The 18959-nt window shown below is 45.1% G+C and overlaps 1 protein-coding gene across 6 annotated transcripts in view; it reads right to left on the bottom strand.

Annotated features, from left to right (window-relative positions):
• PDLIM1 (PDZ and LIM domain 1) overlaps positions 1-18959 on the bottom strand; it is a 78904-nt gene that overhangs the window by 44024 nt on the left and 15921 nt on the right. For all 6 annotated transcript variants that reach the window (XM_040434708.1, XM_040434710.1, XM_040434709.1 and 3 more), the window contains exon 2: positions 1646-1797. In XM_040434708.1, coding sequence (XP_040290642.1) covers positions 1646-1797 — 152 coding nt within the window. The remainder of the gene's footprint in view (positions 1-1645; positions 1798-18959) is intronic.

Here is an 18959-nt window from a genome sequence, read left to right as displayed (position 1 = left end):
ACGTGAGTAACATCAGCGCATGCGCGAGACTACGGCGCACTTAGAAAAAAAAAAAGACAAGGACAGCAGTGAATAATTAACAGCGGGGCGGTGGTGAGCTTGGCGATAATGGGCGCGGCTGGGCACAAACGGCCGGAGGGACAACCTCTTGGGCACGTTAGAAAGGTAATTTGCATATAAATAAAAAAGATTTAACTTGACTGACACGCTGTCGGGCGCCGGGCCCCTTGTCAGCCCGGGCCCCTTGTCAGACGCTTCCCCTGCTTCCTCGGTAGTTACGCCACTGCCACCAGTGTAACAGGTCACATATTCAGATAATGATGAGGTTTACTATCATGACCTGCTCTTTTCTTCTGTAAAACATGTTATCCGAGTCTCACTTCCTTCTGGGAGTCACGTCACCACCCAGTGTCGGACTGAGGTGTCTAGGGTCCACCGGTAAAATGTATTTTGGGGACCCATCATAAGGATACATTCCCATATTACCTGCTCACACAGCAGCAAGATGCTACCAGGTGATTGAATATGGGGGTCCCTGCAGCAACTATAAGGTAGGTAGATCCTGGGGAGAAGAGGACACTGGCAGCTTTCCTCTATAGCTAGAAGTCATCTCAGCTCTGATCGTGTCTATAATAATAAACAGGGGAGTTTCTTATATGAACGTAGGCTGGTTGAGGTTCTGTACATTGAATGTATGTAGTGCGGTAAGTCTACTGTGTTATGTGCCACTTGTGCAGGGAGTGGGAGACTAGGGGTCCACCTTGCTCAGGAACCCACCAGGGGATTCACTTGTACCCCTGTGGGTCTGTCCGAGCCTGTCACCACCCATCCCTTGGTTGAACTTGATGGACTTATGTCTTTTTTCAACCGTATTAACTATGTAACTATGTTATACATTCAGGCTCTGAATGACACTCCCCGATGTCTCCTGTGGGGAGATACAAGATTTGAACATGTTGAGTTTCGCCTGCCCAATCCTATTGTATACCCTAGAGATAAGCGGTGCCATGTGTTTCTGCAGATGATTGTTCCCCATGCTCCATAAGAGTACATTCACACAACTGTATGTATTTTGGGGTCTTAAAAATACAGATGGCGGCGTCGGGGTGATGTACGTGTTGCATCCTTTTTTGCAAAACAGACATATGGATGCGAAAAGGACACAGATCATCCATGCACTTTCTGCGTTCTTAAGTCCGTTCCGCAAATGGAACATGTCTTATACTTGGCCGCAAAATACGGACCACTAACAATGGGTCCAATAAAAAATACGGACTTTATCTGCATTTACATAGACCTCTAACATAGAGCTGTTTAAAAGCCAGGCATTCATATTACCTGGAGGCCTGGAGAGCGGGAATAGTACACATTCCTAAAATACACTCAGAATAATCTACATTATTTTACGGCCTCTCACGCTCGCTCCTGAAGCAAAGCTCCAAGATTTTACCGCTCCTTGCATTTGGATGTAAAGGTCTCCTGACAAATCATGCTCCCACGTGTCATGGGGAGACCACAGGAATGTGCAGAAAGTCATGTTCTTACATGAGCGGATGCTAAAACAGCCATGAGATCAGCAAGTTTTTGTCATTCCAAGACGGTTACAGTAAAAAAGAAAGACTGTTATAGTCACATTGAGAGTTACCTGTTTATCGTGAGGCAGAGTTCATCTTCACAGCCTTTGATTTTATTTTGTGCTTCTAAATGAGTCATCCCATCTGTGTTTTCTCCATCAATGGCTGTCACAACATCTCCACTACATATATCAGCCAATGCAGCCTTGCTCCCTGGGTTCACCTGGAACCAAGAAAGATATTCAGTCCTAGAGTTACAAACAGAATCAAAAATATTTGTAAAATGAAACAACCATCTTAAGGGGTTTTCTGGGATTACTAAGGTGTTTAACAGATATCTCATGTACATCTTCCCCATGCTTTTTTTTTTTTTGTTTCCAATTTGGACTCTCCTGGTCCATTTTCACTGTGTAAACCAGGCATCCTCAAACTGCGGCCCTCCAGCTGTTGCAAAACTACAACTCCCAGCATGCCTGAACAGCCTACGACAGCTGGAGGGCCGCAGTATGAGGATGCCTGGCGTAAACCAATCCCTCTGGTTGGTTTCCGTCTTGTATGTAGCACTTCCTGTTGCTGTATCCAACCAAATCCATGATGCACTTCTCCTTTCTCTACCACAGTTTCAGCACCGTCCCTAACAACACCCAGCTAGTTTATAGCTCCTCCCACCTAGCTAGTTACATAGACACTCCCCTAACACCCAGCTAGTTTATAGCTCCTCCCACCAGCTAGTTACATGGACACTCCCCTATCACCGCCCCTAACAGCCAGCTAGTTTATAGCTCCTCCCACCAGCTAGTTACATGGACACTCCCCTATCACTGCCCCCAACATCCAGCTAGTTTATAGCTCCTCCCACCCAGCTTGTAATAGATACTCCCCTATCACTTCCCCGCCCATGGACATAACATCACAGGAAATAAGGAGCTGCATGGACATAGTCATGTGATCACAGCCCAGAATAGGAGATAGGAGCAATAAAAAGGTAAAAAAAATACATTACAAAATTACAGCAACTTTCATAAGGTATTATTTGAAAGGATGTTGATGCAAACTTGAAAACCCCTTTAAAAGGATTAGTAAACTGTTGATTTCCATTTTCCTCACGCTGTGCCTCTGTGTATGAGGGATGCAGCAGTTCCTTATTATTGTGCTGGGTTTTGTCACCAAGGCCAGAAGGGCCTGTGTTTTGCTTTCCCAGTCTATGACCTTTGGGCCATTGTTCAACTGCTTAAGACCTTGGCCCATAGGTCATTGCAATGCATATACTCTGAAGAGGTGTGCACCACTTGGGTTGGGAAAAGGATGAACCAAGTCTCTAAAACAGACCGATAACTATTGCATTGGCTACTCTTCTAGTACATACCCTAAGGAACCCATGCCAAAAGTCATATATTAACAGTGCAACCCCAATAACTATAATACAAATTCATCAAATACTATGATCTGCACCATAGTAATGTACAAAATAAAAAAGACTGGCAACATAATGGTAGCAATGATTCACTATCAGTTACAGGGGCCTATGCTCAGGACAGGGCAAAATGATACAGGGCCATCCTTCTATCCTGGTGCAGTGGCTGTGGGGGAAGGCTCAAAAGCCAAGTGACACGGCACGACTCAAGGAACAGTAAGCGAGATGCAATGGACGTTGATGATACCCCTCTCTACCATGGGCACCATTGCAGTGATATTTCTCTCGGAAAAAGAAAAAAAATTATATATTGATTTTTATTAAACCATTGTGAGACAGTCTACTTGAATTATCTTCCCTTTCCACTACGTATGATGCACATTACGACAAGAGCTGAAGAATATTTGCCAGCTGGAAGCACATTATAAACTGCCAGAAGTAATTGATTTCAGAGATGAGCTCCCCCTGACCGGCTGGTAAGTGTCATGAGCACAGCAATATGACAGAATAATTACCCAGAAACCCCAATAGCAATAAATCGGCTAGAAGATACTAAAACAGTCTTTCATAGGCTATAAAGTTACACAGCTCCTGGAAATGAGATCAACACCCTGGAGACTATGGCACAGGAAAGAGATGCAATTCTAAAGAAAAAAAATACAAAGTTAAAGTTATTGTAGATGAACATAAAGTGATCCTCCAGTTCAAGAAAAAAAAAAATCACATTAACAGGCGAAAGAACAGAACACTTACCTGCTCTCCTTTTCATCGTTTTAATTGCAGAACCGCTAATATTGAGGCTCCTCTACTGCTATCCAAGATGGCCGCACCACTTCTCCAAAGCACTTCCTACAGCCCTGCTCTTGGATTGGCCAGCAATGTTTACATGAGGAGTGCTGGCCAATCCAAGGACAGCAGGAAGGGTCTTGGACTGCCAAATGCACAGTGTAGATGAGATAGTCTGAGAAACTGGCAGATCTGCAGCTAAAAAGAAGGACACCTTGTAAGTGTTCTGTTAATTTCTTGGATTTTTTTTTTTTTCTTGGACTAGGGGAAAGCTATAAAGCCTTAGGCTTCATTCACACAATATTAGAAATGTATTGCCGTTTTTCTCCTTTGAACTTAACAAGGCAAATATATGGCCAAACTGGTAATTGTCACTTCGCATGAACCCAGCTTCCATCTACAGACCTTTTCAGACATGAAACATTCTGGAACAATTTTTTTTCATGGATACAGATCCAGCAGGACATTTCTCTGCATAACCAGAAGACCATACACGAGATATGAGACAGCAAAAGCCCACTGATGTAGGCAGGATCGAGTGATGATCTAATGTGTATTAGCACCTCTCAACGCTCCCCAGATATCTGCCATCAAGGGAAAGAGGAAGTGGGCAAGTTGGATTTCGACATACCTGATTCTTTGCTTCCCTGTAAGATAAGATGCCACCAGAGTGGTCTGGCACTGGCTTATTACTTTCTCACCATTAGGCTACATTCACACGAAAGTTTTTTGTTTCCGTTTTTTTTTTTCCAGATTGGATGAGAACCCATTCATTTCAATGGGTCCGCAAAAAATACGGACAGCAAACCGAGTGCTATCCGCATCCGTATGTCTGTTCCGTAGCCCCGCAAATAGAACATGTCCTATTCTTGTCTGTTTTTCAGACAAGGATAGGCATTGTTACAACGGATCCGCTAAAAAAAAAAACCTGATGCCATATGGACGTCACCCGCTTTTTTTTGCGGATCTGCAATTTGCGGACCGCAAAACACAAATGGTCATATGAATGTAACCTTAGGGTATGAACACACATTGCGGCCGCAATGTGGTCGAGTACTCCGCCACCACGCAAGCTTCAGCGGGCTCCAGTTAACTAATTCGGACCTCACAGTTTAGTCTGTCTACATTGTGGCCAAGGGGTTGGCCACTTTCAGGTTACGGTTTATCAATGGATATGTAAAAGGACTATATGGCACTTGCCAATATAATCTATTGATATTCTGCACCATTTTCAATATTTCACAAAGTGTGCTTGCTTGTTGGCCAAGTCTTTTGTGCTGTCCATTTAAAAGGACTGTCCATAAAATGGCTGCCGATGGAGGGTCACATGACCATGCAAAAAAGTCAGCCTCCTCCATTCAAACACACTGCACCTGTCATCTGCACTTGCACTGTTGGAGGCTTAGTGCAGGTGCAGAGTGTTAGAATGGAGGAGGCCCAGTCGTGTTTATTGTGACCACCCCCCCATCAACGGCTATCTTCTGGACAGGACATCTGTGAGCACAGCATAAAAGATCGGACCAACAACGGGACATGGGTTACCAAATTTAATATATGGAACAGAATACCGACAAAGGCTGTATTAGTATTACATACACATTGGTCAACATCAGCCAATAAGTGGCCAACTCATTAACAGTGCAAATTAGTTGCTCCAGGTTCAAACTAGTGTTCAAAAAATCTCCCAGCCTGTTGGCCAAGCAAAAACAGTCTGACTATAATGGGATCCGACGGTGCCTTAATTGGAGCCTTCTGCAACTCATACGGCTGAGCGGCCACGTTGCAACTGCGCAGAGTGGTCATACCCTTAACTAAACATGCACACTCAACTGAGGCAAGAGTGGTGGTGTAAGAAGGCAGGAGTCAGGAGACATGGCTGTCAATCAAACAAGCTTGTTAGGCCAACAGCTGTCTCATATGTATGGCATCTTAAAGTAGACAACTGCTCTAATAACAATTGTCACACTAGGGTTCCTTGGGTCCATCCTTCATGTACAGAACATGTCTATGCTCACATTTAATTGATTGACGTCACCCGCATCTTACCTCCTTGGCCGCGGCCCAGATAACCGTCATGCGCACTAGACCTTCGTAGATACCGACGGATAAAACTACAATAACATTCCATGGACTACTAAATAACGTATAATTGTTGAATAATTGTATTATTTGTTCACAGAAACTGTGTGCCCCAATCTTTCCCAGGCACTGTACTTTAGTACAAGTCCGGCTCAGTTTTCACAACTGTGATGGATTGGATTTTCCAATTAGACATGGAAGTTGTCAGATGCACATTGCTTTCTATGGCTTTGTTCTAACCTTTACTGCATGTCTAAATATGGAGCACAACGACATGAAAAATGTCTGCACCGACCAAGTCCCTGCACCAAGTATAGTCTGACTAGTGCCCATAATCAGCAGGCTTTTCTATTCCCAGGTTCACACAGGGACAATATGAGAAACCAACTGTTGTATCTGCTAATAGCTCATTCACAAGCCCGAATATAATTATGGCAGGTGAAAAAGGTCCTCCAATAAATCATCTGACCGATGCCACAGATCAATTCACTACCATGACATAAGAATTATTAATCAGTCAACCAGCATGTGAGAACCTATACTTTTTGAAAAAAATAAAATAAAATTATAATGAAAATAAAAATCACTACACTTAGAAATGGAGAGGGAAAACCCCCACAACCCTCTACAGGCTGACAGAAAGAGGTTTTGGAGGACTCGGTTTTCTCCAGTCTATGGAAGCTAATGACTGCAATCGGTGACGGGGAAAGCAATTACACACAATTACAAAAGGGAGGTCATGGGACCCCTGTTCAAGGGAACCTGTTTTCGTAGATCCTACAGGTGGCATCTTTACCTTTTTTTCAAGCAGGTATGGCATATCCGGTGGATATGCTATGTACATGTACGTTGAGAATACCCCTTCAACTGTTTATATTCTGGATGTAGCACCCAGACCACTGTCCTGGAAATTCACTCTTGGAGAACCATGAGAGGTCCAAGTATTACATCTCCAGGTCTGTAGCCACTACATATACAAATGACTTAAAATCTTCATACATTTGATAAAAGCCTTATGAGAAAATATGAAGATGGATTTCTTAGTGGGTCATGGACTTAAGTTCAGAATGAGAACCTTATGTTTAGAAGTACAGCTCTTACCATAAGGGAAGTTAGACTTAGAAGACAAAGGCTGCTATGGTAATCAAGGAAATACTACAGAAATGACATCATCTGTGCCACTCTTAAGCATATATGTCCAAGTGTTTACTCCAAGACAGTTTCCTTATAGAATGGCTGACTTCCAGAACCACACTGTGGACATAGGCCTGTGTCGCCTTTTTCTTTTACCCAATGTACCTCCACCTTGCTTTTTGTTCAATTTATGTTCAGTTATAATAAAAAGGTTTAAGAAACGTGCACACAATATTGTCCAGAGACAGTGTGCAAGAAAGGCCATAATTTAATTAATGAGTTATGCAATAAACCCCAGTTCCCACCATGTGATTTTCAGATGCCTTAAAGGGGTTTTCCACTTTGAAGCAACATCCTTTAAAATAACCATTTATGAAGGTTGCTGTAAGGCTACTTTCACACTAGCGGCACGGACCTCCGGCAGGCTGTACCGTCGGGTGAACAGCCTGCGTTGGACATGATCAGGTGACCACAGCCCAGAATGGAAGATGAGAGTAAAAAAGGTAAAAAAAATACATTACACATTAGGCTACTTTCACACTAGCGGCATGGACCTCCGGCAGGCTGTTCTCCATTGACTATAATGGGGGCGGAGTTCCGGCGGATGCACAGCAGCGCATGGCGAGAGGCTGCTGGAATAAAACTACGACATGTCCGACATTACTGCCGTGTCTCGCCAGAACTCCGCCCCCATTATAGTCAATGGGGGTGGGAGCGGCAGTCCGGAGGCACACTGTCACTAGCGGCAGGACGGATCCGGCAGGCTGTTCACCCGACTGAACAGCCTGCCAGAGGTCTGTGCCGCTAGTGTGAAAGTAGCCTAATGTGTAATGTATTTTTTTTACCTTTATTACTCTCATCTTCCATTCTGGGCTGTGGTCACCTGATCATGTCCATGCATAGAATCATAGAATGTGTCGGCAGATAAGAACCATTTGGCCCATCTAGTATGCCCAATATACTGAATACTATGAATTGCCCCTGGCCCTATCTTATATGAAGCATGGCCTTATGCCTATCCCATGCATGCTTAAACTCCTTCACTGTATTTGCAGAGCTTTCTTATTTCCTGTGATGTCATGTCCATGGGCGTCTCAAAGTAGCAACAAGTGAATGAGACGAATAGTTATAATTACACTACACCGCCGCTGCAAAAGAGACGACACGCAGGTAATTTTGAACAGGAAGCAGCGCTCGCCAAACTGGCGACACTCCGATGTTCATCGCACAGTTAATGGTAACATGGCTTGTGATCTGCCTTTTAATCAAATTGAAAAGTAGTTGAATTAAAATTTCCTGGCAGCGTTTAGCAAACACACCACAATCTAGTATCTATTAGGAGAAACTATATAACTTCTGGCATCTATCCATCAGATCATAAGGTTGCTTTCTTGGGTATTGGATATACTAAATATGACGGTAGAGAGAAAATGTCTTGAAATTTGTTTTGGGTTCAATTTGCCGAATTTTTGAAAAAGTTTGATTTGGGTACGAAATTTCTACAGGAATCAAATATGTTCTAATTCCTATACAACACTCACTGGAAATGTAACGGGGCGCCGAAGGCACACTCGGTCTCCCATCAGCCGCAGACCTGCTGCTTAGCTTCGGGAGCGAGGATCTGTGTTTGGCCTTGTTCCCAGGGCGGCTTTGCTAGCTGGGAGGCTCCCTGCTCCTAGGTCTGCCTTGAGCGCCAAACACATGGCACCCACCAAGCTGTTGTTTCAGGGAGTTGCCAGTGTTGCAAACCATACAAGGTACTGAGCTGGACGCATACAGCTCTGTACACTGTGTTGTGGCCATGTTGAAGTGCTGCAGCTCAGTTCCTATTCAATTCAATGTGAGCTGAGCTGCAGTACGCTGATGCCAGGAACTACACGGTGTATGGAACCTTCTGTTCCATATACTGTATAGTTTCCAGCACCGCAGTTGCCTGAAACAGTTGACCATGGGGGTGCTGGGTGTCGGACTCCTAATGATCTGATATTGATGACCTGTCCCGAGTACAAGTAATCAATATCTAAGTATTATGAACTGATAAAGGCTACAAGTGTACATTCAGGATTTGGTCTGTTTTTCTGTTGCCATTAGTGCAAGTGTATACAGGGGAATACTTGTTGAGCCCAAGCTATTTTCTGGGTGTTGACCCTGGGACCAGGAAGCAGAGAGCACTAGGGACCAGAGGAGCATTGGAATTGCAGCAGCTGGGGGGTTCAGTGTTTCTGTTTTTAAGTGTTTCTCTGGATAACCCCTTTAAATAAATGTAAAAAATGTAAATCAGACACCATATAGTACATGACAATCTCATTTTAACAAAGCTAGAACCAGCCCTGTATCTCACATGGATCCACAGATCTCCCCATTCATTGCTCTGCTAGATTTACATCAAGCCGACAGCTCAGGGGGAGTGTCTTTTCTGCTGCAGCTTAGGGGGAGTGTCTTAGCTCTTCCTATCACAGCTTAGGAGGCAGTTGAAGGATGAAACTGAGCATGTGCGACCATCTCAGTGAGCAGGACAAAGAAATACAAAAAAGAACAAAGAGCAGGTGGCGCTATACAGATACATTTTATTGAATAACTCAGTGGCTATGCTCAATTTTTAATTACATGAAATTACAAAAGTATTCAGATCCAGATGCTGGTTTGAAAACGGTAGAATATTTCTCGTGGGATAACCCCTTTAATGAAACTTTACTCAAATGCAGCGGCATTCCAGTTCCCCATACAGGAAAAAAGTCAAAGGGGCCTTTGTCACTTCATGCTCATGGTTGGTAGAGGACACATATTTCAGACCTCCACCAATCAGAATGTTATGGATATCCTAGTGATAATATTAGACAGCTTGTCTGAGAATGACATCTTATCATCAGAGGGAGTCTGACTGCTGAGATCTTGTTTCAGAGACAGCATGCAGTTGAGCATGCGCACTTCAAAGTCTATGGGACTGCCGAAGGCAGTTGGGTTCAGCACTTTGCGCACATGCTCAAAACTAAATGAGGTACATGGGACCCCACTTCTCTCGACTGGTGGGGTTTCTAGCAGTCAGACACTCCTAATCAAGCACTTATAACTAGTGCTGAACGATTCTAGCTTCACATCAGAGATCCGTAGTCAAATCGTTCAAACACTTCAGTTTTAATGCTGTCTCCGTACAGCATTAAAATGTATTGTCTCCATGTAGGCAAAATTCGTTTCACCCAAAGTCACACGAGACTAAGGTGAATTAAATTGGTAATCACATCTGCGTCTTTAAAAACATTTTAAAATAAAAATCCGAAGTGGGGTTTGGTACCGAGGTGCAATCTTATATCCTGGACCGCATGTGTGATGGCGGCTCCGTGTAGTCAGATACACTATTGCTGGTGACTAGCATCTGTTTAAGGGTCCATTCACACGTCCGCAGTGTTTTGCGGATCCGCAAAGCACCGGGCCGGCACCCCAATAGAAATGCCTATTCTTGTCCGCAGCTGCGGACAAGAATAGGACATGTTCTATTTTTTTGCGGGCCCGCGGACAGCACACTGTGTGATGTCTGCATCGTTTCCGTCCCCATTGAAAAATGAATGGGTCCGCACCAGTTCCGCAAAATTGGACCCTAATGCTGTTTGGAGACAACATTAAAACCAAAATGTTTGAATGAATCAACTTCAGATCTCTGATCCGAAGCTCGATTACCTCAACACTACTTATAACCTGTGCTGTAGACAGGCAATAAATTGTCCTTCTAGGCCAACCCCTTTAAAAGATAGAAATACCACTTTAAACTTATTAAAATCTTAGGGTACTTTCACACCAGCATTTTTATTTTGCGCAGCACGACCACGGGGCACACACACGTTCGTGTGCAAGAGGCCTTATCCTAAGGCCTAGTTCACACAAACTTTGTTTTGCGAGTGTACGGGCCGTTTTTTTGTGTTCCGTATACGGAACCATTCATTTCAATGGTTCCGCATTAAAAACGGAATGTGTTCCGTAAGCATTCCGTTTACGTATTTCCGTTTTTCCGTTCCGTTGTAAGATAGGACATGTTCTATTATCCCCAAATCACGTTCAGTGGCTCCATTCAAGTCAATGGGTCCGCAAAAAAACGGAACACATACGGAAATGCATCCGTATGTCTTCCGTATCCGTTCCGTTTTTGCTGAACCATCTATTGAAAATGTTCTGCCCAGCCCAATTTTTTCTATGTAATTACTGTATACGCCATACAGAAAAACAGAACGGAAAAACGGAATGGAAACACAACGGAACAACGGAGCCGTGAAAAACAGACCGCAAAAAACTATAAAAGCCATACGTTCGTGTGAACTAGGCCTAATGCATTCTGAATGGAGAGCATTCTGTTCAGGATGCATCAGTTCAGTCCCTCTTAAGTTTTTTTGCCGGAGAAAATACCGCAGCATGCTGCAGTTTTCTCTCCGGCAAAAAATCCTGAACACTTGCCGGAATGCCGGAGACGGCATTAATTTCCATTGAAATGCATTAAGGCCCGATCCGGCCACAAGTGTTCTGACAAAACGGATCCGGTTTTGTGGTCTGCGCATGCACAGATCTTTAACAAATGAGAAAAAAAAAATACCAGATCTGTTTTTCCGGATGACAACCGGAAAGACGGATCCGGTATTGCAATGCATTTGTGAGACGGATTCGCATCCGTTTGCATCCAGATTGCCGGATCCAGCAGGCAGTTCCGGCGATGGAACTGCCTGCTTGAATCCTCTGCCGCAAGTGTGAAAGTACCCTAACAAGCAAAAAACTGACGTCTTCCCCCTATATAACTAATGGATGAAGACCTGGTGGAAAGTATGAATACAGGATGAAAGATCCCCGATTATTCACAACCATCTCCCTGTGTAATCAGTAATGTACTGCCCATAGTCAACAGAATGTAATCAGGCCAATGCAAACGAGTGCAAATAGATGCGTTATCCTCCATCGGCGGTTGCACTGCGCCAAACATTGGGCAGTGTAATACACCTTCCACACCTGATGACAATACTGGATATCTACAGGGAGGTCACGTATGGTGTCACTTGCTATTGACGGAGTCTTTTTTCATAAAGACCTGTGTACATTTACTGGGATTTGAATTTCTCCCCCACTGCAAATTTGCTAATGATATTTGCATTGATACTGTGTAAAGCCATCCAAGAAAGGTACGGAAACACATGGCCGAACATTTCAATGCAAGAATGAAGTATTCAGCAGACCAGGCAGATCTTATCGGAGACACAAATAACTTTTCCACAAGAACATTCCTCAGACTAATCAGAGAATGTTTTTTGATACAGTCCGCAGGAACAGATCCAAACTTCTGAGAACTGCTGTGACAGTTTGGAAATTATTGCAATCTGGGAAGCCATCTTCAAAGCCCTTCCTTGTATTCACTCCTAAGGTCATGAAATGTTAGAGGTCCTAGTTCTAATGTTCATTATACTCTCTACATAGGAGGTCCGTTAAAAAATAAAATAAAAGTAAAAAAAAAAAAAACAACAGGAGCCTTTTATTAAAAAATATAAAACAGAAAAAATAAGCAGGGTAACCCATTTTATCAGACCTATTACTGATAAGTGATAGGTCTGATGAAGAAGGGAGACCCCCTTTGAAATACGTTACCCTTCTTATTTTTTTGCATTTTTGTTTTAATAAAAGTCCACTTTTATCCATTAGCACTTCCGATTCCCCTTTTTTATTATTTTGTGTTATTGGTACTTCCTTTCTGGACCCCAGAAGAGTATTTCCAGTGGAAGGGAGCGGCTTCCGTTCTGCATTGACTTCACCTGTATTGATGGATGAGCATCACCCGGACGATTCACGAACGAGAACGCACGTTTGCGATCAAATGTTCGTGAACCGCGCTTTCGCGTCGGGCCACATTTACTTTAATGGCAGGCAAACCTGAAAAACCTTCAGGTCATATTTGCATCCAGCAAACACTTACTAGAAGTACACAAATAGTCCCACAACATGGACAGTGAAATACCAGAGGGGGGGGGGGGGATCATTGGCAAAAATTCCCACAAAAAATATGTATTTTAATCAGGGGCCATTTTTATGCGTCTTAAAGGGAAACTCTCAAAAACTTGCCCTGCTGGAGCCTAGAAAATTTTTATTTTAGGCCACGGGAGTACGGGCCCCAAAAATTAGGCATTCACCTGACAGAAAAGAACTTGTGATTCTGTGGCTGGAGGTACATTAGGCGTTCACTGGATAAAAATGTTACTGTAGGCCACTGGATTACTGGGCCCAAAAATTTGGCATTCACTGGACAGAAAAGGGCTTTTATGCCTGTGTATACACATAAGACAAGGACCATTCTTTGTTCTGGGTAGTGGCGGATATGTGTGGGCTGGCATGAGGAAATTCAATTACACGTGGTTGTCACAGGTGATCCACGCCTCATTTATTTTTAGAAATGTGAGGTAGTCCCCACTGTCGTGAGCTAGGCTAGTGCGCTTATCGGTCACTATCCCCCCTGCTGCGCTGAACGTCCTTTTGGACAGGACACTCGACGAGGGGCAAGCCAAGAGTTCAATGGCAAATTGTGCCAGCTCTGGCTACAGGTCAAGCCTGCACACCCTAGTAGTCCAGGGGTTCCTCGTTTCTCAGAGCGTCCACATCGCCCATTAACCCGATGTAGTCGGACACCTGTCGGTCTAGGCGTTCCCTGAGGCTGGATACGGAGGGTGGCTGTCAATGGGTTGGCTGCAAGAATGATCTCATATCCGTAGTGACCAACACATCTTTAAACTGCCCTCTTTTGCAGGCACGGTAGGATTGGTACCCGCACCTGTTTCGCTGTGGGTGGAAATTCCTCTGCCAGCACCCGCAACAGCAGAATGCAGCATCTCTCGCAGCAAGGCCTGGAAATGTTGCATTCTGCCAGCCCTCTGTGATGCTAGTAACATGTCCGCCACTTTGTGTTTGTGCCAGGGGTCTAAGTATGTTGCCACCCAGTACTAGTCCTTGCTCTTTATGCTTTTAATACGGAGGTCCCTCTTCAAACACTGGATCATGAAGACCCCCATTTGCACTAAATTGGAAGTGGTGGAGCGCCCTGGCTCCTGCTAATCGATCAGGAGAATGTCGTCCTCTGTCTCCTTCCCCCAGCCACGGACAACACCATGGATCCCTGAAAGGTTTGAAGTCCCCCTCAAAGCCTGCTCTTCTTGCTCCTCCTCCCCCCAGTCACCATCCACCTCTGACTCCTCTTCAGACTTCTGCTGACTTGTCTCAGATAGAGTAGCCCCCCCTGGGAATTCATTCAGCATTGCGACTTCCTCATCTTCCATCTCCTGCTCCTCGACGGCTTGATCAATGACACGACGCAATGCACGCTCCAGAAAGAAGGTGTAAGGTACGATGTCACTGATGGCGCCCTGGCTGCGACTGACCAGTTTGGTGATCTTAAACGGCCGCAAAAGTCTGCATGCGTCGCACATGAGCAGCCACTGGCGTGGTGAATAGAAACCAAGCTCCCCAGAACCTGTCCTGCTGCAGAGTTCGTACAGGTAGTCGTTAACGGCACGTTGCTGCTGGAGCAGCCTAACATATACAAGGTAGAGTGGCATGTGGTGTCGCCGCTGAACGTCAGCAAGGCGAACCATGGCCGTGTAAGATCTTCTAAAATGGTATTAGATTTTCCTAGCCTGCCGCAAGACGTCCCGGAACCCGGGTATTTGGCAACAAATTGCTACACGACTAAGTTCAGGACGTGTGCCATGCACGGCACGTGTGTCATTTTGCCCTGTTTCAGCGCGGTCAGCAGATTGGCACCGTCGTCACACACCACTTTACCAACTGTCAAATTGAGCAGGGTTAGCCACTGATCGGCCTGTGACCGCAGAGCTGAAAGCAGTGCAGGACCGGTGTGGCTCTTGGCTTCCAGGCACAACAGCCACAGCACAGCATGGCAACGTCTCACCTGGGATGTCGAATAGGTTCTGGGGAGCTTGGGGGGGGGGGCGCAGCAGAAGAGGCGGAAACCTGCCTTATGCCAGATAAATGTGACGATGGCACAGTGGAAGGTGGAGTGGAGGAGAAATGGGAGGAGAGAGGAGAAGGAGAAGACACAAGACATGGAGCGCCGGGAGTGTGGCTTTGTGGGTCGTGACAGTGTTGCTCCCACTGGGCTCAGTGATGGGAGGCCAGGTGCCTACTTAAGGCGGTCGCCCCTAGGCGAGTGTTGGGCTTTCCGCGACTTATGCGTTGACAGCACAGGCTGCAGATGGCAACACTATTGTCAGCAGCTGACACGTTAAAAAAAAGCCCACACTGCGGAGCCATGTCTCAGCGTCCTGGAAGCGCCATAAGTGACCGTGCATGGTGGATGGCTAGCTCCAGATACATTTGCAATCTGCTTTTTGCCTCCTGTGCCCTGCGAGCTGTGCATGCTTCTCCTCCGTCTCTCCCTCTGAACTCCCCTCCTCTTCCTCTCTTGTGGGCACCCACGTGACGTCCATTGACACGTCATCATCCTCACCTTCACCACCACTGACATTTGAGATCTCGGAGTAGGCAGCAACAGTGGGGACCTCCCTCCTTGGGCTGATCTGATCTAGGTACTGTCGTCAGACCGCTGGGTGGCGGCCGTTGCTACCTTCTCTTCCTCATCTGATGTCAAGAATGGCTGCGCATCGGTAAGGTCTGGGAATGGATGGGAAAATAATTTCTCTGACTCGTGTAGAGGGGCTATGGTGGTGGTGGAGGATTTGGAGATGCACACAGCTAAGAGTGACGAGGGTGCAGATACAGAGGATGAGGAGAGTGCAGAAGCGGAAGGGCGAGTGAGCCACTAAACCAACTCTGGTGCATCCTTTGAAGTAAACCGCACGCACCTTCTCTAACTTCCCACTTAGGCTCCGGCCTGGTGCACCTGCCGACCCCTACCACCCCTGCGGAACGGCCTGCCTCTTCCTCTGCCTGTCATTTTCAAAATGACCCTGTGCCTAAGTCCCTAAAGAAGAGCAGTATTTGTGGAAGCAGGTATATTGCAGGCCTCAATCAATATTTGGTGGAAGCAGATATATCTAACCCCTTAAATCAGTCTTTTGTGGAAACAAGGATAACACACCCCTCAATCAGTTTTTTGGGGGGGGGGCAACTGGTATATTACACCCGTTGCAATTAGTTGTTACTATAGCGTTTGTCCCTCTATATAGCTGCGGTGTCGCAGCAGAACCGTACACAACTGCTGCACAGTTCAAATGCGCTATATAGAAAGTATATTATAGGTATATCACACCCCTGCCTCAATCAGTTTTTTTGGGGGGCAACTGGTATATCACACCCATTGCAATTAGTTGTATCGCGGTATCGCAGCAGAACCGCACACAACTGCTGCACAATACAAATGCACTATACAGGGAGTGCAGAATTATTAGGCAAATGAGTATTTTGACCACATCATCCTTTTTATGCATGTTGTCTTACTCCAAGCTGTATAGGCTCGAAAGCCTACTACCAATTAAGCATATTAGGTGATGTGCATCTCTGTAATGAGAAGGGGTGTGGTCTAATGACATCAACACCCTATATTAGGTGTGCATAATTATTAGGCAACTTCCTTTCCTTTGGCAAAATGGGTCAAAAGAAGGACTTGACAGGCTCAGAAAAGTCAAAAATAGTGAGATATCTTGCAGAGGGATGCAGCACTCTTAAAATTGCAAAGCTTCTGAAGCGTGATCATCGAACAATCAAGCGTTTCATTCAAAATAGTCAACAGGGTCGCAAGAAGCGTGTGGAAAAACCAAGGCGCAAAATAACTGCCCATGAACTGAGAAAAGTCAAGCGTGCAGCTGCCAAGATGCCACTTGCCACCAGTTTGGCCATATTTCAGAGCTGCAACATCACTAGAGTGCCCAAAAGCACAAGGTGTGCAATACTCAGAGACATGGCCAAGGTAAGAAACGCTGAAAGACGACCACCACTGAACAAGACACACAAGCTGAAACGTCAAGACTGGGCCAAGAAATATCTCAAGACTGATTTTTCTAAGGTTTTATGGACTGATGAAATGAGAGTGAGTCTTGATGGGCCAGATGGATGGGCCCGTGGCTGGATTGGTAAAGGGCAGAGAGCTCCAGTCCGACTCAGACGCCAGCAAGGTGGAGGTGGAGTACTGGTTTGGGCTGGTATCATCAAAGATGAGCTTGTGGGGCCTTTTCGGGTTGAGGATGGAGTCAAGCTCAACTCCCAGTCCTACTGCCAGTTTCTAGAAGACACCTTCTTCAAGCAGTGGTACAGGAAGAAGTCTGCATCCTTCAAGAAAAACATGATTTTCATGCAGGACAATGCTCCATCACAGGCGTCCAAGTACTCCACAGCGTGGCTGGCAAGAAAGGGTATAAAAGAAGAAAATCTAATGACATGGCCTCCTTGTTCACCTGATCTGAATCCCATTGAGAATCTGTGGTCCATCATCAAATGTGAGATTTACAAGGAGGGAAAACAGTACACCTCTCTGAACAGTGTCTGGGAGGCTGTGGTTGCTGCTGCACGCAATGTTGATGGTGAACAGATCAAAACACTGACAGAATCCATGGATGGCATGCTTTTGAGTGTCCTTGCAAAGAAAGGTGGCTATATTGGTCACTGATTTATTTTTGTTTTGTTTTTGAATGTCAGAAATGTATATTTGTGAATGTTGAGATGTTATATTTGTTTCACTGGTAAAAATAAATAATTGAAATGGGTATATATTTGTTTTTTGTTAAGTTGCCTAATAATTATGTACAGTAATAGTCACCTGCACACACAGATATCCCCCTAAAATAGCTAAAACTAAAAACAAACTAAAAATTACTTCCAAAAATATTCAGCTTTGATATTAATGAGTTTTTTGGGTTCATTGAGAACATGGTTGTTGTTCAATAATAAAATTAATCCTCAAAAATACAACTTGCCTAATAATTCTGCACTCCCTGTAATATACTATGTTAGAAAGTATATTATAAGTATAATCACACCTATCAATAGCACACCTATACTAGTCCTTAAAAGGACTTTTGTGGCCCTATTAGCTAGCGTTTGGGGTCCCTAACAGCCTGTCCCTGCTCCACAAAGCAGCCTCTCCCTACACTGATAAAATACAGAATGTAAAATGGCAGCCAGATCGGATTCTGTTATAGGGTGTGGGTATGTCCATGTGCTGAAACATCTCAATTGGTTGTCCTGTCCCACCCGATGGATGCGTCAAAGTTCGGCTCAATGCAAAAGAATATGGCGTGTGCGAACATCGCCATATGTTCGCATGTTCGGCGGATCGCAAACACTCAAGGTTCGCCACAAGCCTACCGCCGGGCGAACCGCAAGGCTATCACTATTCACCTGCCCTGGGTTCCACCCAGTGATATGCCTGCACTGGAGGATGTCCTCTGTTGAGCAGCTTTTCACTGGACCAGGGGTGTTTTTTTTTTTATAGTCCTCACACATTGTTGCGCCTGGTGCATTTTTTTCTTGAAGAAAAGGAAAACATAAAGTCAGCATCTTCTTAGCCGTATTCATCAACCAGTCATATGTCGACTATTATTACTTCAGTGTCAGACTGGGATTCTTTAGGCCCACCAGAGAAAATTATTCTTTGGGCACATCCAGGGGCAGAATGGCCATTGACCATACAGGTAAATTTGCTGGTGGACTGATGCCCAGCGGGCTGCCCAAGCCTTCCTCATGGCCACCAGCTGGGTATATAACGATCTGCTGCTCTCAGCATTAATTTGGCCAACAACAGCAGGTGCCCCTCTGAACTCAACTGAGGACAGTGATACAGTTAAATACGGTGGCGAGGGCTGCAGTATTTTGTGCTGCATTGTGGTAGTTGGTTCTGCTAGGGGGGTATTTTATGCTGCACTATGCTATTGGAGGCCCAGCCTACTTCTGACTTGTGCTGCCCCATCTTCTGTCAGTAAGGACCCACCTACAACATGGGGACAGTTTTAGTTCCCCGTCCACCCTGACATCATCAATAAAGT

This window comes from Bufo bufo, chromosome 6, assembly GCF_905171765.1.
Source record: "Bufo bufo chromosome 6, aBufBuf1.1, whole genome shotgun sequence".
Classification (NCBI taxonomy): Eukaryota; Metazoa; Chordata; class Amphibia; order Anura; family Bufonidae; genus Bufo; species Bufo bufo.
Note: the sequence above shows the minus strand (reverse complement) of the source record. Positions and strands in the feature narration are given on the sequence as shown.